The sequence below is a fragment of the Fonsecaea pedrosoi genome (assembly GCF_000835455.1).
Source record: "Fonsecaea pedrosoi CBS 271.37 unplaced genomic scaffold supercont1.4, whole genome shotgun sequence".
Lineage (NCBI taxonomy): Eukaryota > Fungi > Ascomycota > Eurotiomycetes > Chaetothyriales > Herpotrichiellaceae > Fonsecaea > Fonsecaea pedrosoi.
In genome coordinates, this window is record NW_013550612.1 from 1225940 (window position 1) to 1247489 (window position 21550).

Genomic DNA, 21550 nt, shown 5'->3' on the forward strand with positions numbered 1-21550 from the left:
CTACTACTACTACTACTACTACTACTACTACTAGAGGTACTTTCTACCCCGTTCGTCATCCACATCACACCACATCGAGGTATATGTGTTGCATACTACAGAATTAGGTCTGAAAATGGATTATCCGCGGAAATATGTAAAATCAAAGGATCGACAAGCTCGAGATCTCCTACACCAAAGAAAGCCATCGCCCTCTTAGTCAGCCACCAGTGCTTTATATGTGTACCTCGTACAAAAATACCTAAAGATCCAACCAACGACACGAGTACGAAGTAATCTTCGTTTACTCGCCCCCAACTAACTCAGGAAAGCAAGTGTCTTGCCCGCATTGGGTCTGTGCAGCCTCGCCTCATTATTACGAGTAGTACCTCGTAATTCGTCCCCACAATCAGACTGACACGCCTTGCGAATACGGAGCACCTACATAAATAATGCTTACTGCCGAGAGGTAGGAACATAGATCTGGCCAAACACTTTTAGCTTGCGGTATGCGATAGGGAGACCTCGAAGATAGACCCAGTATGTAACGGGTCAAAAAATATTGGTGCGTTCCTGGGATGTGCCGGAAAGAGAGCTAGTACAGTGGCGAGCAAAAATCCAAAAAATTGGCAGTTTTGCCGAGGGCACAATAAGAGTTACACCGCTATATGCGCATATGGCGGTGTAGGTCTACGCACTTTAGAACAGCATAATTTACATAGTAAATAGCTATCCTGTAGTATATAAGAGTATATTAGTATGTCTGCGCGACCTCGCCGTAAACCGACACCTTCTCGCCGCCTCCTGGAAGTACGCGCCTTAGCCGCGCTAACGAGAGTAAATCGGCCTATAGTAACGCTAACGCCCTTAAGGCCACTGTCTCCGACCTCTCGGGAGCTGGTAGAGGCCACTCCAGTGCTACCTAGGTCTATAACTGTCATTTCCGTTAGTCCTAGTACGATAGAAAACCCTAAGAGACCTAGTCAGCGCATTAGGCTGACGTTTAATAACTCGCGCGACTTAACCTAGGCGCGATCGCCTGTTCCTAGCGCTACGAGGGCCGCGGCGGCGCGCGAATCTGTACCTACATTCGGTAGACTTACACCTGACGAGGCGAGATCGATCGCTCGCGCGGCGCTTAAGGAAAGCGCTGTACAGCGATTCTACACTTCGTAGAACTCGTAATGACTATTTACGTCTTAAATCCTTAATGAAGACGATAGTTTAGACCTATCGGACGATCTAGATAGCTAGAATAACTCGATAATCGGCGCTAGTAGCTAGGCGAAGCGGCCTCGGAGTAGTAGTATAGATAGATCTATTCCTCCGCCCTCTTATTAACTAGAGGCTATAGAACAATATAAACGCTATAAAAGGACCTTAGGAACAAGATAAATAGACTCTCCAGCGATAGAACCCTTCGAAATAAGTAAAGTTACATTTAAAATCGCTACCTCTATAATAGTAGGAAGGTCCTTAGAACTCTCTATAGAGGACGATAAAATAGAGCTATTTAATATCGACCTTCTTACTTACGCCTACTAACGACGCCTAGAAGCGAAGTTTCTACCTGACTAATTTCATCTAATACCTCCTATCCTTAGTAGTGAACTAGTCCTTATGATTTCGAATAAGAGGCTATTCTAATTCACCTATAAAGACGATAGAGATTTCGAGAAGTTCGCGAGGTAATGGTGGAAGACCTTATAGGAACCGCGGCGATAGAAGTATACTATCTAGATTACTCTAACTATTAAGTTCGAGGCTAGGCTAGTTACGCTACTACGGCTATAGGACTTAATATAGGCTAGGCGTCGGCGTAATAAGGAGCGAACGAGACTAAGCGCTACTTAGCGTTAGCGCTAATCGATCGCGGCGGAGGAACTACTAAACGTCGCCACCGGCGATATCTAGGTATATAAGTTAGCCGCTAGATAGATATACTCGAGCGATCGATGTCCTAATTACGGTAGAACCTACCTACCTATAGAAGAGGGCTACCTCCGCCTAGACACCCCATCGATTAGCTTATAGTTTAAATCGATCCGAAATCGTACCGTAATAGCTGAAGAGATACTAGGATCGTTACTTCTAAGACTTATAAAAGATAAGGCTAACTATATAAATAAGAAGGCCGGTAAGGCGGCCTCGAATAGCGCGTAAATCGCTACTAGTAGTAGCGGCGTTTACATCTAGTTTTTCTAGGGTAGCGAAGGTACCGCGGCCGCTATAGCGAGATCCGAGCGCGAAGAGTAATCTAGCCTACCTTTCCGGCCTAGCGATAACGATAATAACGTAGCTATCTACCTTAACTAGCTCGGTAGACGCTATCCTAACTATACGGTCGAATTCGGCGAGATTAAGGGCATTCTATAGGGCGAGGGCTAGGGTTTCTTAGACCTTCGAATAATTATAGATTTAGGCTAGGAACGTATAGAAATCCGTAGTAGATTCGTCGTAAAGATTAAGAAGAACCTTAAGATCTTCGTAAACGAGGAATTATAGCTAGAAGAGCCTTCTATAGTGGCTACTAGCGACCTTAGCCTTAAGCCTTAAGACCTCTATTATTATTGTTGTTCGAATAGGATACCGCGTTACTAGCGTAATAGGTAGTGCCGCCGGCGATTATAGGATTACTTATAAAGTAACGGCCTCGGAACGGCGCTAAGTAAAGTTATTATAACGTCGCTAAAAGGTAGGAAATGGTGTATTTAGAGCGATCGATTAAGTAGTAGGCTATAGCGCGAGGTCTAAGCTATTTCCTAGGTAAGCTTTTACTCACCTAATTTTACTGTAAACGAGGTTTCTATAGGAAACGACCTAGCCTAGTAATACTAAGTTTATACATTAATTAACCTCGCTATCTACGATAGTTATACTTACGCCTAACCCTCGATTCCTACTAATAGGACTAGTTCCTCTTAATCTTCGCGTTCCTCCTACCTAGTCCTAGTAGGTAGTCTATAGCTATAGGTTCTAAAGTAGTTCCTCGCTGTCCTCGTAGGATAGACTACCTACATTACTAGGTGGAGGAAGACCTCGAATTACTCTTTATATTTATATCTAATCTCGCGATTCTTCCTTATCTACTCCTTTAATTTATGAAAGGCTATCTTAATCGGGTTTAGATACGGCGAATAGGGAGGTAGGTAGGCGAGAACTACGCTATATTACTAGTAAAGAGCCTATATCCGTTCGCCGTAGTAGATCGATACATTATCTAATATTAATACCGATCGAGATGCTAGAAACGCGTTTATCTATCCTAATAGCCTCTCGACGAAGGCTAGGAATCTCTCTCCGTTAAAGGAACCCTAAAAGATCTTATAATTAAGCTATCTATCGATCGTAAGCGCTGGGAGGATACTCTAGCGAATGCTCCGCCTATTAGAAGCCCTTACTCGATAGGGTACTCCTCGTAGTAACTAGTTATATTTACGATCGCTAGTCCTCTCGTTTACGGTACTCTCGTTAAGGTAGACGAGTTGTTTAACTGAGTACTAGGTTATATTAGCTAGGAACGCTATAACTAGCGATTTATTACGCCGAATATTAATCTTATTTACCCTCTTACGTATAAGGCCTAGCCTTTTTAGGATCCTACCTACGGTCGTAGGATAGACCTCTATATTAAACTCTTCCTTAAGGAGATCGTAGACCTCGTCCCTCTACGCCGTTAGGAAATCCTGAATGAATTAGTCGATAGTAGTTATAGCGGCGGAATAGATTACCCTAGGACGGCCTCGTACTACGCCTCCTGGCTCTAAACTAAGCGATTCCTCCTCGTCTCGGTGCCGCTATTAAGTAACGAAGGAAGGAGAGACGTTGTTCACTCGCGAGACGTCGATTGGGCGCATTCCAAGGGCTAATTAGGCGCTTACAGTGGTCCTGATAACCTAGGCCTTTCGAAGGTGTGAACCGCCTGAAGGTATTACTACCGCGTTATAAAAGGCTATTTACGTGGAGATACAGTAACGAGCTATCTATCAAGCCTATAGATGAATTACAGGACGCTGTACTTATTGCATGGCGACCTGTTCTTTACACACCGCTTTTTACGCTGTAGGCGGAACTACTCGCCATTGCAACGATATGCCCTCGGCAAAACTGCCAATTTTTTGGATTTTTGCTCGCCACTGTAGCCTGATATCCGCGGGTGCTTCGGCCGCGCTTGTCAGCCATGGTTTCTCAAAAGAGTGCAAAAGACCCGGAAACAAGTGGCGATTGTTTGGTGGTGGTCTGTTTTTTTTTGCTCACGACATGGGGTATGTCAACCACGTAATTACCCTCGTACATGGCCCCGGAAAAGGGCCTGGATGTTCAAACAAGATATATAAGAAGGACTTTCCCTTCATGTCTCGTTCAGGGCTAGGATGGAGTTTTCTGCTTTCCAAAAACTAATCTGCTAAGGAGAGTCACATCGCTTGAGTGTCAGGGTACGAGGTCATCTCCATGCTTACCTAGAAATATATATATGGTGGGTATATATCGTTCTTGAGTAACCATCGCTTGGAGGTTCTGGACTTTCACCCGCCTCCTTCTGTGGTCTTACCGTACAGACTTCGCAGTTGTCGACCACACCACAACATCTATCCGGAAGTCATGTCGGACAACAAACTCATCGTCATCTTGGGCAGTGGACCTGGCATCGGAGCTAGCACAGGGGCGCTCTTCGCGTCCAAGGGTTTCAATGTCGCATTGCTCTCTCGGAATGTTGAACGTCTGAGTCAGGATGCTGCCAGAGTGCAAGCGGCCAATCCTGGTGTCACGGTCAAAGCGTATCCTGTTGATGTTGGAGACCACAATGCGCTGGCATTAGTGTTGGCCAAAGTCCACGCAGATCTGGGACCCCCGGAAGTGGTATATTACAACGCAGCAAGAGTCATGCCCTCGAGGATCGGTCAGACTCAGCCGGACTTCCTGCTAGAGGATTTCAAGGTGAGAGGAGAACCATGGATTTGGCCCAGGGAGGCACTGAGCGAGATCCTTCTCTTGTCTGTTGTTGGCTAACTGGTTTGTCAATGCATAGAGCATGAACATTGGACTGTTTGTAGCAGCGTCGTGGGCGATACCTCACCTAACGGCGGTGGCAGAGCGACCCGGGTCTCATCCATCGTTTCTGTTCACCAACAGCGGCCTGTATGACCGTCCACTGGCAGACTTCGCCTCGCTCTCCATGCAAAAGGCAGCGCAGTATAACTTGCTGCTGAGCTTGAAGCAAATGGTGGAAGACAAGGGTGTCCACGTCGGCGGCGTCAACATTGGCGGACTCGTCCTGGTAGATCACCCCATCACCAACCCTGACAACACCGCGCGAGCCCTCTACGACATGTACCTGCAGGACAAGCCCAACTGGCAATGGGAGGTCAAGTTGGGAGACTGGGATGAGTTTCTGAGGGAGATGGCGGCGGCTCAGAAGTCTGCCTGAGCCTTGATCTTGCGCAGTCTCTGCCCAGTGTGTGTATGCGCAGTGGACGCTCTGTACAGTTATCACGACATATTCTCGACTTGATGTACTCTTGCCGCTTTGTCTGCGATCTGTGTTGTCTCAGACATACACTCAGCCACCCATGTGTGTGCCTTCTCGTGTCGTGTATGTGTGTGTGCGTGTCCCACCCCCTTTTTCGAGTCTCCCACTTTTCATAATAATTCCACTTTGGTCTCGACTAAACGGCACGTGGGGAAATGGCGTGCCTCGTGGCCGTTGTTGCGCGGGGCTCCATTTCGGCTAAATCAACTTGCTGGAAATGAGAGTGAACTCTTATCTGGCCGTTGCTGAGGGGGCAACTATCGAATTGAAGGTAGCAAGCTCGGTTCCTTGGAGCGGAAAACTGTTGTGCCTAGCTCACCAGTACCGAGAACCTCGAACAACACTTTGCTGTCCACACACACACGCACACAGACTTGACTTCTCTTTCTTCTCTCCCTGGATTTCGTCACCAGAACTTCATTTACTTTTCCCTTTTCCCCCTTCCTCCTTGACTGGAGGTCCTTTCCCATTCTTTCGTGGGTTTCTTTTTCCTTCGCGCAATATATACTCATTCCATACGTTCTTCTTTTTCGTTGTGCCGCCCAGGTTCTCGCCATCGAGAGCTTCTTTTTTGCTTCCTTGCTTGCGCGTATCCCCGATAGTTCGACCGACCAAACTCTCCGGTTTCCACGCAAGACGATGCATTTCGCCTCCCTCCTCCTTCTCCCCCTGCTGGTCGCAGCGGACCAGAATCCCCTGTTTGAAAAGGCCGCAGGCTGGTTCGACAAGGCCAAATCATTCATCCCCGGTGCCGCGCCTGCCGACTCGGTGCCTGAGCCTCTCAGCAATCCTCTCAAGGCGGGCGCCGCCGCCGTCGCAGATCACAAGGTCGAGAAGATCAACGTCCGCAACTGGCAGCGCAAATTGGCGCCCAAGCCGGACACCGAGGAAGAATGGATGATCTATGTGACGGGCGGGAACAAGACGTGCTTTGGCCGATGTGCGAAGGTGGATACCGTGTGGACTGTACGTATATTGCAATGCATTTATTGTGCTCCTGCCTTTGCCCTTTCCCCCCTCCGGAAATATATATTCGTGCGATTTTCCCGTTGTTAGTGGCTATTGGGAAACTAATCATTGGCGGCAATCTAGGAAGCTGTGCCCTTGTTATCCGCATTGCCCCAACCTGCAGGCTCTCCCCCGCTCATCCTGGGCCTCCTCGACTGCGAAAAGGACGAGGTCGTCTGCACGGCGTGGGCGGCGGGCGTGCCCAACATCTACCACTTCCTGCTGCCCAAGCAGTCGGACCAAGGCGCAAAGAGCCCCTTGCACATCGTCCCGCTCAACGTCTCCAGCACCACCGTCGCCGACATCACCAGCCTGCCGCGGGCCTCCAAGTCGCGCTACCTCGACTACCCGGAGTACACGGGCCTGCTGCACCCCACCGACGGCCTGCTGGCCCAGATCGGCGTCATCCAGCCCTTTGGCTACTTCATGTGGGCCCTGGGCACCATGCCCTCGTGGCTGATGATGCTCGGCATCAGCTTCATCTCCCGACAGATCATGAGCCGGAGGATGGGCGGCGGCAGAGGTATCCCTGCTCCGGGCGACGCCCAGCAGCAGCCTGCTGCTCCTAGGGTCGCGCCCGCCTCTCCGGCGTCGCAGCCCAAGGCCGGCGGCGCTGGCAGTGCGCGGAAGAGGAAGTGAATGAGATGATGTGGTGGAAAAATAGGGGGAGGAAGGAGGAGCATTGATCATAATGGTGTGGTGTGGCGCGGTGTGGTGTGAACGAGAAGAGAAGAGAAGACATTGAATTTCCCGGCTGGAGATATCCTATTCTGAGCGGACGTAGGACATTGTGTCCCTGCCCTCGCCAGCTAAAAAGTGTCATTCGTTCCATGTTGTGGCCATTTCCGCCTTTCTTGAATTCCAGCATGAGCTCCTATGACCAGCCCGCTTGCACCTGGAAGCTGGACGTAGACTAGCCCTCCTTGATATCCGACACACCAAGGCCTCTCTCGTCGACGCTGCGCTAAAACACTCGCTGTGCACGCTCTTCAGGTCTGGACGAATTGAGCTATCCCATCGCATTCCCATCTCGAACAGTGCCGTCTTTTCTCTTCTCCCTTACCAACCCATCATGCTACCACCCTATGGTGCAGTGCTGGCTCCACTCTTTGCCGGCCCTTCGCGACCCTCGTTCACATCGCTCTCGCCTTCGCCGCCGTGTCGGAGCTCCACGCCCAACTCCTTCTTGAGCAGGTCGCTCAGACTGCTCCTGTCTCGTAAATAGATCCACTTGCCGCCGCTCTGGCCATCGTCGCCCAGGTCGACGGTCGAGTCGGCCTTCTCCTGCTGCGAGTCGCCGGGGACGACCCAGTCGTAGCGCTTGGGGCCGGAGATTGGGGAGGACAGCCAGATTTGTTTGTTCGGCGGCTGCTTGTTAATCACGTAGGTGCCGTGCTTGGGGTGGGTGATTGTGAGTACACCGGCCTAGAGAGTGGAAGAACCAAAGAGAATATTTTGTTAGTTGTATGTTCCTAGTTCTGGGATGTAGTTGGGAGGGTTGGATGGTGTCAAGTTCAGTGCGGGACTTCTAGAGGTTGTCCATTGTTGCGGGGAATGCACGTACCGAGAATTCCGCCTCTATGCCCTCTGAGCTGCTCTCGGCAAGCTCTTCCATAGCTAGCACAAGCGTGTTGAGATATTGGTCCGCAATCTCATGGTATTCGGAATCCGAGATCTGAGCAGCGCCTGATGTGTTGCCATGTGAAGGTTCGGTCTTGGGCGGGTCTGGGTCACTGCTGCCGGGTTGCAGTCCCTTGGGTCTGTAGAGGGTGGTGGAGAAACATGCTTGTTGGTGAGAGACTGAGGTGAGAGATGTGGAAGCAGGGATAGCTAGACGTTGCAGGGGAGAGGGACATGGTCGGCGAAAGAGGAGGGTTGGTCGCGTGGAGCGGAGGAGATGTCGGCTTGCTTTCATGGTTGCAAGTATGTCAAAACTCTGTGACTTTTTGTCCCGGAAAGCAAAGAGTGTGAGGCAAGAGGAGCTTGTCGCGTGTTCGTGCTCTCGCTTCAAGATAGAAACGAAAGAGATTGGGCAGTTCAGGTCAAGTGTCGCCAGGCACTGTCTGCCATTGAGTTGAATGGGAAAGTTGTTAGAGGTTCCCCGGAGCGAATGACGAATGACGACAGGGTCAATCGGTTCGGCAAACCTGTAGCTTGGAGCTCCATGATTGGTGGAATTATGGAATTTCCCTGGACTGAGGACAGTGCAAGTTGACAGGAAAAATGCCACTAATTTCGAGACATACCATGACGCTAATGTGATTGTCGGAACAACTATTAAATAGTAGTGTCTAGTAGAATCTCTTTAACCAACTGGGATAAAGCTAGGTAGAGAGGTGCTCCATGTCCCTGGCGCAACTTGTTCGGTGTCGCAACTGACTGGGCTTCTCTCACGAGACCGAGAACGTCTCCATAACTCCATTATACATCTTCAAGCAGTCCCTTTTGTTACAAATCTTGGTCTTCACGCTGTTAGGCACGCCACAGCCTGGATATGACTATCTGGCGGTTCTTCGGCCAAATCTTCACAAATCCCAAGTACTCAGGCTTGAGATTGACGGTTGACAATACATCCTTCACAATACGGATGGCAGCTCCAAATCATCCTTATTCAGATCTTGTATAGTTTCCAACCTCTTTAGCTCGCCTCCGCTAAAGCGCACCTCTGTATGCTAGCACTTCGCATATTGGCACCGCACATTTGGAGGCGTGGCAGGTAAAGGGGATGCACCGAGGACTCTGGGAGTCAAGTGGCGGCAGTCGCATGCGCGTACGTGAACCCAGAGCTCAGGTTGTTCTTTGGCGGACAATAAAAGCAGTCTGCCGTCCCCTGTATAATAGAGTGGGAGAGTGTGCGGCGTTTGACTGTGGAACTGTCGGCCTTCATTCGCGCCAGTTATCGTCCAGGTTGTAATTTCATCACTGGCTGCGCAACCCCCTATTTGCTTAAATCCTGCGCTCGTGACTCGACATAGAAGCCTGGATCGGGAACTCGTTCCTGGTGTATCTCTTGTTTTGTCAGAGGCTCATCGACTTCCGATACCGCAACCAGCTCTTTCACTTTCATTATCTGGCCAGCGATTGATGGCGTGACAGGGTGGAATACAGTTGCCATCCGTTTGCGCAGACCGAGTGCTTTGAGGACATTGCCTGATTTTGCTGGCAGACCAATTGCAGATCTGATCAAGGTGATGCGGAAGTACGACATGATTGATGAAAATGGAGCGCCCGAGGGAGGGTGCTTGTGTTCGAAGAGTGCGGGCGTGGGAAAGACCGTAAGGGAATGCGGCGAATACAAGGAAGCGTGACGAGCTGAGTGGGAGGATATCCGGCGGTGTTAATGGATTGAAGTTGAGTTGTCGAGCTTAACTATTATGTCTTGCTACGAAGAACAGATTCAAATGGAGTACAAAAACAGATCTGATCAGGGACCAGCCTTGTCTTGGCACAATAATTCAGTCTGACAAAAAAGCCTCTACAATTCATAAGGCCTTTAACCTTACACTTCCTGACTTCCTCAGCAGGAGAACATTTTACTCCTGTTTTGACAATGTCAATTGCAATTTGCTAATTCATACCACTTCTCCCTTTCGCTATTGACCAAACAAGGTTTCAATTCTCAACACAGCTGACTATGATTATTCCAGTGTCACTTTCCTAGGACAATCACAGAACTACACGCCGAGTGATTATAGGTCAGAATATCCCTTTTTTGCAGTCCCGAACTCGCAATCAAATTGGTCCATTCAGTATTGGTTCTCTCCTTGCCGGCGAAAAGGATATTCATCGAGACATCCTGCATAGCAGCCTGCCAGGGGACGTTAGCGTCGGGAAGGACGATCTCGTCGATCAAGATGAGTGAGTCGCTCGCCATCGCTTCGGAGAGCCGGGACAGGATCTTGAGGCACTCGGCATCGGGCCAATCGTGCATGATGCGACGAAGGTAATAGAACCTAGCGCCTGGACCGCAAGCCGAGTTAGTCGCTGGGGCTGAGCTTCGACACTAGGCATCATGTTGCGAACACACCTTGAACGGCCTGTCTCTCGAAGAAATCTTGCCCAATCACTTTGACCCCGTCAATTCGAGGCAGCTTGTCAACTGTCTGAGGAAGATCCTCTAAAATAACACTTCCACACAAGTTGGGATACTTATTAAGCAGCTGCTTGCACTGGTGGCCATGGCCTCCCCCGACATCGACAAAGAAAGGCCTCTCTGGCTCCGGTGTGACGTCCAAGGCAGCTGAGTTCAGCACATCAATGTCCTTGAGCCAAGCGGCGGATTGAATGGCGGTCATAATCTGCTGCAGGGCAAGAAAGTTCTCAGGATGCTCAGCCAGCCATTCAAAGGCCCCAAGGTTCGTTTTGTGCCCTTTCTGGAAAGGTGTGTATTTATTTTCGGTGATGTCCTGGTACTGTGTTTCGGCTAGGAAAGCAGGAAGTGCTTGAATCGCAGGACCACAAGTGTCCAGACTAAAGGCTACGAGTCAATAAAAGTGTCATAGTCGTGTTGAGAGAAACGCAGCTTACGCATGGTGAACACCAGCAGCGGCAACGGGACTGGCCAGGAAATGAGTGATTTTGTTGGGTCGATACTCTGCCGATCCTGGATTGTCGAGAAAGCCTACCGATGCCAGATATCGGAGGAGACGCTCTATATTTTCCAGGCCGTCAGCAATTATGTCGGATGACAAAGTCACTAAGCGCACGAGAGGACTCACCGACCAACTCCGCGGATGCTTTGATATTCGCGGTCAACCGAGCCCCGCTGACAGTCGAATCGTGTTTGACCAGCTCCTGGAAGAGTCCAAGCTCTACTGCAACATAGGTAACCGAGAGGGAGATTTGCTGAAAAGGTCAGTTGATAACATTATTTTTTGATTCATCATCACCAGACAACGTACTGCGTTGAACATCTTCATAAGAACATCCATTGGCGACTCCAGCTCATGTTGAAGCTGCTGGAGCGCATCGACGATGTGAGATCTCTCAGCGTCGTCCGCTCCTTTTGCCAGTGCCTGTATTTGTTCGACTATGGCTTCCATGACGGTCAAAGGTGATGCAAAGAGATCAGAGCCAATGTAGAATTCAACTCAGCCAGGATCATACACACTTTATATACAGTACTCCTGCCACAGTGTGATTTGAATACAGCCAATCACATCTACTGGAGTTTCCGCGTCCGGATATTCCGAGCATTGGAGACTCTGATTGGTTTGCGTCCAACCCAAGAATCCACAATATGGTTCAAAATGTCGACTACCTGAATCCTGTGACATCTATCCTCTGCCTAGTAGATGGAGATACCGTGCCCGCGAAGAGTCCAACATGGTACTTGGGGTAGATGCAAACCGGAAGATGCGTCCGCGCCGGCCAGTGTCGTGCCAGTATTGCCGTTCCAAGAAGTTGAGATGCAGTCGCCAGTTTCCCTGCGACAACTGTGCGGCGAAGGGCTTATCCTGTCAACTCTACGGCCCATCCATAGAGCCATCGCTCGGAAGAAGAGCCCACCTAACAAGACCTTCCGCGTCGAATGGGCGTGACTCTGACAACTCGTTGAGAGCACAGAGGTTGGGAAAACCAGATCATGGGGCCAGTCATGGTCTACCAACTCCATGGGACATGCGAAGTACCACTCTGAGGCCTCAGTTACGATCAGGGCCTTCTTGTCGACCGCATACTGCTGCTGCTGATGTTGAACTGCTCGAGTGGGATATGATGGATCAAAGTTCGGCGGTAAGTGCTGTCAATCAGCCGATGCTGTGATCTCGATTGTTGCTACTTGCTACTGTCCTTCATTCTTCGTATGAAATGTTGCAAGAAGACGACTGACACGAATTCAATGATCTCGTCAACGCCAGGTGCTTTTCTGCTCTGATAAGATCGTTTTCCGGACATGTCGCGCTCGACAGATTTCAAAGACTACTTCGTACACCTTCCTGGATCCCCCTACACCGTCTTACCCAGCCGAGCCTGTCAAATGCATCTGGCTACCTCGACACGGAGAAGCCAGTGTCTTTGTGGACAAGTACATTCGCGACATTACCTACGTTCACCACGTCATCCATTCCGCGTCTCTTCGAAAGCTCATGGATGACATTTACCATGACCTTGACATGCGCAGACCCCTTCATCGTGGCCATGTGGCCTTGTTGTTGAGCATAATCGCCAGTGCAACATTCCTATGGACGACTCGCGACAATCCAGACCTGTATCACTCGGTGGACGATGCGAGAAATCAAGCCGCCTCCTGGGTTACTGCAACACTGGACATGCTAGACTACTCTCGGCGGACTACGAACGGTTCTATCGAGGACGTTCAAGCACTGATAATTGTCTCATTCCTCGTCTGCAATATGGAAGGCACGTCCATACGATACTATAACCTGGTGTCTACAGCTATAACCACAGCACGGCAACTATCTCTTCATCGAATTGACCACGTATCGCGTCGCCCATCACCTGACTCGATTGAAGCTGAGGTCGGGCGAAGGGTCTGGTGGTACCTTGCTGCATTGGATTGGTAAGTCTGCTGGACAAAGCACTACATTACCCCGGACTGACCAGCTTCAAGGATTCTCAGCAGGTTCGCGGGGCCTCATGAAGGGATCTGCACCATACAACCACGGCAGATGACGGTCAACAAGCCACGCAACATTCGCGACGAAGATATGGTGGATGGCGCTCCCATGTTCGGATTGGACCTCGCGCAGGCGACCTCAATGTCGTATTTCTTGCAGAGAATACGACTCGGAGAGCTCTGTTACGAGGTCAGCAATAATTCTACCGCAGATCAGCAGGAAATTGCGGATCACGACAATACCCAGCAGCTCGACGCACACTTTGAGAAGTTTCTCAGTGAATTTCCCCCCTTCTTCAGGCTAGATGACGGAGATCTGGCAGCCCCCGACAGAGCCTCGAAAGACCCTGCGATCACTGTACAGACTTACATTCTCGTCAATATGGTGCAGGCGCGACGCTGTAAGCTCCACCTCCCAAGCTTGTCGCGAAGCTCGGCGGAACCGGGGTTGGCCAGATCACGGCAGATTTGTCTCGATGCTGCGCGACAGATTATCGCGGCCGAGCGACGCCTGGAGAAGGAAACAGACATCCCTTTCGCTCTGAGCCGCTTCAGATTCGGCGGAACACTATACTGCCTCTTCTTGGCCATCATCGCTCTGTTGTTAGACGTCTGCCTGAACAGAGTCGCCGAGCCCGAGGACAGTCGCAGAACAGAACTGTCACAGGCATTTCAGATCTTGGAGCAGGCCAGAAGCCAGACGAAGATGGCCACGACGTTGCTCGAATCTCTTCACGGGCTGGTGTCCAAGTACAAGGTATCGCTGCCCTCTGTGAGCCATGACGTCCCAGCCCATGAGGCCGCAATGCCTCTTGCTACTATGCCTGATGCACTCGGCACAGGAACGGGGAGCAACAGTGTCGATCTGTCAAGCACGGAATTGCCTTTCTTTGACGACATTTGGCAGACCTTTGAGGGTGGAATGTTCCTGGATGAGATCGACATAGACAGCATGTTTGCGGAGATGAATGCGTGTATATGACCGAGCTGCCTTGGTAGCGAAACCGAATGCTTCACTCACATATGCAATGGCTATGGTGTCATCGGACGTTGGTACAACCCTGTGCGAACGATCGAATGCTAGGGCCCAACGCATTATGGGAAGATGTAGCTGTGTAGCCTCGCCAGACGAGAACGTTATGGCTGAGTCTCTAGTGCTAAATACATGGGTAGGAATATAGGGCTACGCAATCTAATTCAGGGAGTGAATTTTGTATGCACGCGTGAACTCACCCTTCAGTCGTGGCTGGGTTTATACCATCATACTATTGATGCCCAGGCTGGCGAGATCACTTGCCTACGAACGTATATGTACCGAGGAGGATGTGAGAGTGTATAGAAGTCTATATGGCCCCCCGCAAAACATTGTACACGTTCAGTACGATTGCAGTCTATGCAGGTTTGTTTTTACGTTCTCCCTTCGTCTTAGACACCACCAACCCGTTCTTCAACATGTGGTACACATACTAACTTTGCAATCGGGATGAGAAAGGAGTGGTAAATATTTAGGGGAAATAGGGGATAATCGCACCATCGAGATAACTTTGTACATATTGTACGTGTACTCCGTATAGACAGGACGGAGATGGGTGTTTAATTTTCGAGGTCATACCTTGGCCGGTACTGGTAGGTCCGCAGCCACTTGGGGTTATTACATAAAAACACGCACAAACTCTGAGAGATATATTTTGGAGAAGCACAAATTCCTCCGCAATCGACCATAGGATGTGGAATACAGGGCTTCCCGTTCGCTCAGCCGTACTTAAGCCACATGCCGATCAGTTAGTACTACCGTGGGTGACCAGGTGGGAATCCTGATTGTTGATTGTTTTTGCCTCTTCATACTTTTTGTGGGGGTTCTTTTTTAAACGTTGCTGCTTTTGTGTTTTTGTAATGTCGACAACCCCTAAGACCGTCGTAGGGACGAGTAGCGACGAGTAGTGGCGTTTGACAGGTGTTTTCAGGAGGTTGTTCTGACACGCTCAAGGGGTCCTTTCCAGGGGCGATCTCGGAGGGCAGTACTAGGGAGAGATTTTCACAAGGCTGACCGCAGGAGTCCGACTGATAATAATCCATAACCTCGTTGGCTCACTGCTAGCAGGACGAGAAAAATGGTTTCTTTTTTTTCTCTATTTGCTTCCCTTTACAAGAAATCAAAATAACAATATTCGTTGCTACAGAATATGTGCGATTTCTTGCTGGGTAGCCACGCTTTCCAGCCTCTTTTGAGACAGGAATTGGCCACAAGCCCACCAAGCATTACTTTCAAACATAGCTAGGAACTACGCCTCGTGGCTCTGTTAATCTATACCCCGTGCCAATTTTTTCATCATCCTGCCTTCCACTGCCGTGCCTGACCTAGAGGAACACAAGATCGAAATGACAAAGTTCGACGGTATTGCAATCGCTCGAGGTGAGTCGGGAGCACGGGTGAGAAAATGGCATCGGCACAGCTGTGACCAACATAAGATCCCTTTTTCTTGTCGAATACCTATCCATCTATCCGGAACTAGGCTGTCCACGTGCTTTCAGACCCTGGTCGTATCGCAGGACGGCGTTCAACAACACTTGCGTTCCCAAAGCACTGTCAAGTTTCAATTGTTAGTGTGCGGAGATTCTCTGATATGATGGTTTTGCACTTCGCTTACCAGTGCTCGGGTGTGGAATACTCGGTCGGGTGGTGTGAGATGCCGTTCTTGGACGGGATAAACACCATCGACGTGGGACAGATGTACGAAGTGTTGACGCTGTCGTGGCCTGCCCCAGCCGGGAGTTCTCGATACCCGTCCTGACCCACGAGCTCGATCGCCGACGACCGCACCGCGTCGATGCAGTCTTTGTGGAACTCGACCCCGGCACTCCTCCAGATCTGCTTGATGTCGACGGTGCAGCTGTTACTCTCCGCTATCGAAGCGCACAGTTCTCGGACGACATCGGCCATCTTGTCCAGAGTATTGTTGGAGAGGTGTTCAATGTCGACGCTGAAAGTGACTGTTCCAGGAATCGTGCCGGGCGACTGTGGTTCGGAATTGATGACCCCGACGGTGGTCACGCCCTTGTGTTCCCAGGCGACGGTATTTATGCGAGAGATCATCTGCGCTGCTGCGAGAAGAGCGTCGGCTCGTCGATCGATCGGCGTGGTGCCACAGTGCTGACATCGCCCATTCACCGTTACCATGAGCCAGGTCATTCCTTGAACTCCAGTCACGACGCCGACGGACTTGCCGTCCTCTTCCAGAACGGGGCCTTGCTCGATATGATATTCAAAATGAGCCGAGAGAGGGTTTGCAGCGTGAGAGGCCTTGACAGGTCCAAGGTATCCGATCTTCGCGAGTTCGTCTTTGAAGCGCAGGCCATCCGAATCTATGTGGTTGTATGCGTCTTCCAACGACACGTTGCCCGCCCATACAGCGCTGGATAACATACCCGTATTGAAACGGGCCCCCTCCTCGTTCGTCCAGTCGATCACAGCGATCGGGGCGTAGGTGGTGTAGTTATTTTCGTGCAAGACTTTGAGGATCTCGACCCCAGCCTGGACGCCTAGGATGCCATCGTATCGTCCTCCGGCGGGCTGGGTATCCAGATGGGATCCGATGCCGATGGGGGCAATGTCGTTGTTTTGGCCCGGCCTGATGGCGAAGAGATTTCCCATCTCATCGACCTTGACCGTGGCCCCGTATTGCTGCACTGTGTCGACGAACCAGTCGCGGACAGCCTTGTCTTCTGGGGTGAGAGTCAGGCGTCGAACGCCTCCTTCGGGCGTCGCTCCCCATTGTGCGGTGTGGTGTAGGGTGTCCCATAGTCGCTGCTGGTTGACGGTCAGGGTGGAAACAGAGTAGAGTCTGTATCCGGCGGTGAACGATCGGACTTGAGGGGTATTTTGGCGACTCTGCCGTCTTATCAAACCCCTACACGCGTTTCGTGATGACGCTGTGAAAGGTGCATGGAGGAGTGAAAAAGCAGAGCGGATGTGATTCATCTTCGTAGGATTTGGACTTAGGTCTTGGTATACACACTCGAGTTCCTATAGCAAATTGACTCCCTCCTGCTGCCCTTTATATTACCTGCGGAACAATGTCGTTACATACGGTGTGGTGTGCCCACCATGACTTTCTTCCCCAATGTCAGGAGTAAAAGATCCTCCACCCTCCATGACTACTAAATATTGGTAAGTGTATCTGGCCTGTTGGATCCCATACCGAGTCCTTCTCCCCAAACAATGTGCTTGGATTTTCCGGTGCAGTGCTTCTCCTCATTCTTCTTCCGTGGCGGCGTCGAAGATATGGATCGACGTTGATGGCCCCTCCTTTGTTGTATACGTCGCCATGGTTGGCTACAGATACAGTGCCGATATCCACCTGATTTAGTGTCGATGCGCCAATGCACATTAGAAAAGGGACCCCCGGCAAATGCCTGCCCCTATGGCAGCGATTTCATATCCTCCGAAAATGATCCGTTGAGCCGTGTATCCCATTCCGTGCCTTTGTCAATTATTGTCAACCCTTCTCTCCTCTCTTCTTCTCCTCTCTTCTTCTCCTCTCTTTCCTTCTCCAGATCTTCATGTTAATACCCTTGGAGAGATGCTCCACTGCAATCCTTTGCTAGGATTATCAACTCCACCAGCCACTCAGTTTCTGCATGGGCGACTGATACAGTGCCGAGATGCAGGAGAGGGATCGACATGGGTTCGCGGTTCGGTTGCCTTGTGACTTTGTAGAGGGGAGTGCCATGGGTGTTGATGTGACGGTGAGACTCGCTCGAGCATCATTTTCATGGTTCCCGCGCCTCTTGACTTGTAGATACCCGACTCTGGATATAAGATATAAAAAGGGGGGATGTGCTTCAAGGCCCTCCAGAGAGATTTTGCTTCGGCACCGTCTATCACTCAGTTATAACACACTGCATCAAAGTGTCCTATACTCTTTCACATTCCTGACAAGCCAGGAAGACTCTCAAAATGGGGCTGAAGAGAGCAGATCTGCGCCTCAACCATCCTTTCATCCAGAATCTGATTGCTGGGTACGTTCTCAGGCTCTCCCTCTCACAGTTTGTCAAGAGTTGTGTTCTGATCTTTCTGGCCAAGTTTGATGCTCCTATGTCTCCCGGGCATCTACCTCGCCTTGACAGGTCTCGGAGCCGGTGGAGGGAAACCGTCGTCTCAAGCCGTGGCTGCAAACGTCAATGCCATCCTGTATGGCGTCTTCTTCATCACCGGGTGGTTCGCGGGCTCGGTGATGAATCTCATCGGCCCAAACTACACGGTCTTTCTCGGGTCGATTGGATATAGTCTCTACACGGGTAAGTTCATTATATCTCTCTAGAGGACCCTCGCTTTTTGACTTTCGCGTTGGCTCACCCTGGTTGCAGGTGGTCTCTGGTACTTCGACCGAAGCGGACACTCCTGGCTGGCATACCTCGGTGGAGGCATTGAAGGGGTATCTGCGGCGCTTCTGTGGGCGTCTGCCGGCGCCATTGCGTACTCGTACGCCGAAGAGAAGGACAAGGCTCTGTTTATGACAATCCAATGGTGCATGTGTGAAGGTGAGCTCTGGCAGGGTGTTATTGGGACGAAGATATTTACCCGTAATAGGTGGCTCGACGATCGCAGCTCTCGTGGCTCTCGGGATCAACATACACAGCGCGCGGCAAGACGCCGGCGCTCCCACGCCGGTCTACGTCGTCTTCGTTGTGATCCAGGTCCTGGCCATGGTCCTGGCCCTGACGCTGCTCGTGCGGCCTGCAAAGGTGGTGCGCAGCGACGGGACCAAGATCGCCATCTTCAAGCAGCCGTCCCTGAAGAGCGAGCTGGAGGGGATCGTCGAGATGATCAAGGACTACAGGTTCATGATGCTGCTGCCGGCCATCTTCGTCGCCGAGATGGCCCTGGCCCTCCAGAGCTCTCTCAACGGCTACTACTTCAACCTGCGCACCCGCTCGCTCAACAACGTCATGTTCAACTTCATCCAGCTGCCCGCCAGCTTCGGCATGACCTACATCCTCGACAACCCCCGGTTCGGGCGCAGGAAGACCAGAGCCCTGATTGGCATTTCGGTCATGAGCGCCGTCACGCTGGCCATCTGTGCCGCCGAGGCGGCGTGGCTCGCCCAACACCATCTCAACCGACACGAGGCGGGACCGTCGACCGACTGGACGGATCCGGGCTTTGCCGGCGCCTTTGTGATCTACATCATCTACGGGAGTGTGTACAGGTGAGACCAACCCCCCACGAACATTTCATTGCCAAAGAAACATACCACTGATTCCTCCCAACAAAAAAAGTATCTACCAAATCGCGACGCAATACGTCATCTGCGCGCTGACCAACGACCCGGAACGCCTTGCGCGACGGGCGTCGTGCTTCCGCGGCACCACCGCGCTGGGCATGATGTTCAGCTTCATCATCGACGGCAACGGCGGCACCTACATCACCCAGCTGTCGTTCCAGTTCGCGTGCTACTTTGTCGGCATCCTGTTCCTGTACACCGTCACGGTCCTGTACGTCGGCGACACGAACTACTTCCACGAGGATACGGTCATCGTGCCCAAGCACATTGAAGACGACGCGAGGCTGGACGGGAGGATTGCCGCCGCCGCCTCCGGCGCTGGTGGTGGTGGTGAGGAGGCGAGCAGCGTGGATGGGAAAGAGACCGTGGTTGCCGGTGACAAGAGCGTTGTATGATCTTAAAGGTTGGAATAACAACACCTCTCCGGGTTAGTATTGGGTTGACTTTGTAAGGAGGGAGAGATCATGACTATACCTACGCACCAAACACAGGATTGCCACCTACCTATATACAGCACCCTTGGACCGCCGTGGCACAAGTTGCGCGTTCCTCCTACAAGTGCCTTGCACATTCTTGACTACATATGTAGGAGACTTCACTAGACCAATCCCGTCTCACCTACTGACCCGCGGTAGTCCTACCTCCCTATCCACCTCTTCCTCGTACATCCCCAATCCCGTCCCCGCCCTACCTAGTTGATTAGTGCATAGGTGGGTACTGGGTTACCTCCTACGTCCATATACGGAATGCGCGTGTAGGTACTTTGTAGTGGAAGCGGACCTCACCGCGTAGTGCCATGCTCTGGGCCGCGATAAGGCTCCATCTGGACAACCGCGGGGTGAGATCCTGTTTGTGGTTCGTTCTGATATCTAGGGCGTTTTCTCTTCCTCTCTCTACTCTACTGTCAATGGCTTGTGGCTTGCGCCTTTTCAATAAAGACAACATAAAGATATATACATGTACGTAAGTACAGGCATTTGTACAGGCATAGTCCATTACCGTGCCCCCCTTTTTTGTGTACTATTGAAACCCCACTGCCGGAGACTTCTTCATGAGCACAGGCACCAGTACGAGTACAAGGACAAGTATGTCTCCGTACTCGCGCCCTCGCCAGCCGCCGCCAGCGTCACGGGGCTCCAAGCTCGGTTACTACCGCGCTTCGATTGCCTGTGTAGGCTGTCGCCGGAGTAAGACGCGTTGTCTCCTCACGACACCGAGGCGGGAACTGCAGCAGGATAGCTGTGTGAGCTGTGTGAGCTGTCGGCGCAAGAACAAGCCGTGTGTGTTTTTGACCGTGGACAAGAAGCCGCCAGACTGGGTGTGGTCGAAGCCGCAGCGGGGGCAGACTGCTGAAGTAGAGTCGAAGCCTGAGACGGGGAGCTCATCCTCCCCTCCCTCGTCATACCATCATTGCTCGGTCTCTGTGCCGCTTGCAGGGTCGGTCACGGCACAAGACTGTACTCAGAGCGACGCCGGGGTCGGGAAGCAGCAATCTGCCTTTCCGCCGCAACAGCATGGCGGCTTTTCCCGGGATATGGTGGAGGAGCAATCGTTCTTATTCGAGACGCTATTCCCTCCCGATCCGCCGAGTCATGTTTTCTCCGCAGAGCAGATCGACGGGTATTCGGGTCCGTTGTTCTCTCTCGATCAGATGGGTGGTCCTGAGGTCGACCCTTCAATACCACAATATGCATCATCCTGGCTAAGCGTGAACCCCGAGTCTGGATGGGATATCAATATCTCACCCACGGAGTACCCAGACTTGTATATTCAAGACCCGCTCCAGCATAGCCAATTTCACGCGCCATTCGACCAGGCTGCTGTGACCCTGGAGACCGCATATGAATTTCATGAACATTACTTTCAGTTCTCGGGTCAATGCACCTGAGGGCAGCGTTCATGTCTGCTTGGTGCTTTGCTTCGGATGGAAACCGGGGTTTGCAACAGCCGAAAGACCTGCACTGAGAGAACGTGCCGTCATGGATATGCTTGTCCATCCGTGCCAATGAGGCCACACTATATAAAAACGACGGCCGTTGAGAAGGATAGATGAAGAAGTCGGTATGGTCGAGAAGACATATCAACAAGATAGGGCAAAGGGGGATTCAGGTGTGAGATCTCCCACCCTGTTGGCAGGATACATACAGAGGGAGGTTGCTCTCTCAGCCACAG

At 51.2% G+C, this 21550-nt stretch overlaps 9 protein-coding genes and 1 non-coding gene across 10 annotated transcripts; 6 read left to right on the plus strand and 4 right to left on the minus strand.

Annotated features, from left to right (window-relative positions):
• Positions 1-4581: 4581 nt before the first annotated feature.
• Z517_06232 (uncharacterized protein) lies at positions 4582-5407 on the plus strand (the record flags this gene model as incomplete). Its single annotated transcript, XM_013427973.1, has 2 exons — positions 4582-4917; positions 5009-5407. The coding sequence occupies 2 exons, from the start codon at positions 4582-4584 to the stop codon at positions 5405-5407; spliced, it is 735 nt and encodes a 244-aa protein (XP_013283427.1).
• Positions 5408-6148: 741 nt separating this feature from the next.
• Z517_06233 (uncharacterized protein) lies at positions 6149-7156 on the plus strand (the record flags this gene model as incomplete). Its single annotated transcript, XM_013427974.1, has 2 exons — positions 6149-6475; positions 6602-7156. The coding sequence occupies 2 exons, from the start codon at positions 6149-6151 to the stop codon at positions 7154-7156; spliced, it is 882 nt and encodes a 293-aa protein (XP_013283428.1).
• A 444-nt stretch (positions 7157-7600) lies between these two features.
• Z517_06234 (iron donor protein CyaY) lies at positions 7601-8432 on the minus strand (the record flags this gene model as incomplete). The annotated part of the gene is made up of 2 exons (XM_013427975.1): positions 7601-7942; positions 8082-8432. 2 exons carry the CDS (start codon positions 8430-8432, stop codon positions 7601-7603), a joined length of 693 nt encoding a protein of 230 aa, XP_013283429.1.
• A 1023-nt stretch (positions 8433-9455) lies between these two features.
• Positions 9456-9725, minus strand: Z517_06235 (ribosomal protein L30; the record flags this gene model as incomplete). The annotated part of the gene is made up of 1 exon (XM_013427976.1): positions 9456-9725. One exon carries the CDS (start codon positions 9723-9725, stop codon positions 9456-9458), a length of 270 nt encoding a protein of 89 aa, XP_013283430.1.
• A 441-nt stretch (positions 9726-10166) lies between these two features.
• Z517_06236 (uncharacterized protein) lies at positions 10167-11559 on the minus strand (the record flags this gene model as incomplete). Its single annotated transcript, XM_013427977.1, has 5 exons — positions 10167-10477; positions 10545-10987; positions 11045-11168; positions 11236-11362; positions 11419-11559. The coding sequence occupies 5 exons, from the start codon at positions 11557-11559 to the stop codon at positions 10167-10169; spliced, it is 1146 nt and encodes a 381-aa protein (XP_013283431.1).
• Positions 11560-12136: 577 nt separating this feature from the next.
• Z517_06237 (uncharacterized protein) lies at positions 12137-14076 on the plus strand (the record flags this gene model as incomplete). The annotated part of the gene is made up of 3 exons (XM_013427978.1): positions 12137-12250; positions 12376-13037; positions 13089-14076. 3 exons carry the CDS (start codon positions 12137-12139, stop codon positions 14074-14076), a joined length of 1764 nt encoding a protein of 587 aa, XP_013283432.1.
• A 732-nt stretch (positions 14077-14808) lies between these two features.
• Z517_06238 lies at positions 14809-14925 on the plus strand. Its single transcript, XR_001230615.1, has one exon. It is a non-coding gene; the product is annotated as a 5S ribosomal RNA (ribosomal RNA).
• A 668-nt stretch (positions 14926-15593) lies between these two features.
• On the minus strand, positions 15594-17073 carry Z517_06239 (uncharacterized protein; the record flags this gene model as incomplete). The annotated part of the gene is made up of 2 exons (XM_013427979.1): positions 15594-15678; positions 15743-17073. The coding sequence occupies 2 exons, from the start codon at positions 17071-17073 to the stop codon at positions 15594-15596; spliced, it is 1416 nt and encodes a 471-aa protein (XP_013283433.1).
• A 978-nt stretch (positions 17074-18051) lies between these two features.
• On the plus strand, positions 18052-19773 carry Z517_06240 (uncharacterized protein; the record flags this gene model as incomplete). The annotated part of the gene is made up of 5 exons (XM_013427980.1): positions 18052-18113; positions 18178-18392; positions 18462-18635; positions 18685-19303; positions 19374-19773. The coding sequence occupies 5 exons, from the start codon at positions 18052-18054 to the stop codon at positions 19771-19773; spliced, it is 1470 nt and encodes a 489-aa protein (XP_013283434.1).
• Positions 19774-20465: 692 nt separating this feature from the next.
• On the plus strand, positions 20466-21266 carry Z517_06241 (uncharacterized protein; the record flags this gene model as incomplete). Its single annotated transcript, XM_013427981.1, has 1 exon — positions 20466-21266. One exon carries the CDS (start codon positions 20466-20468, stop codon positions 21264-21266), a length of 801 nt encoding a protein of 266 aa, XP_013283435.1.
• Between the last annotated feature and the right edge of the window lie 284 nt (positions 21267-21550).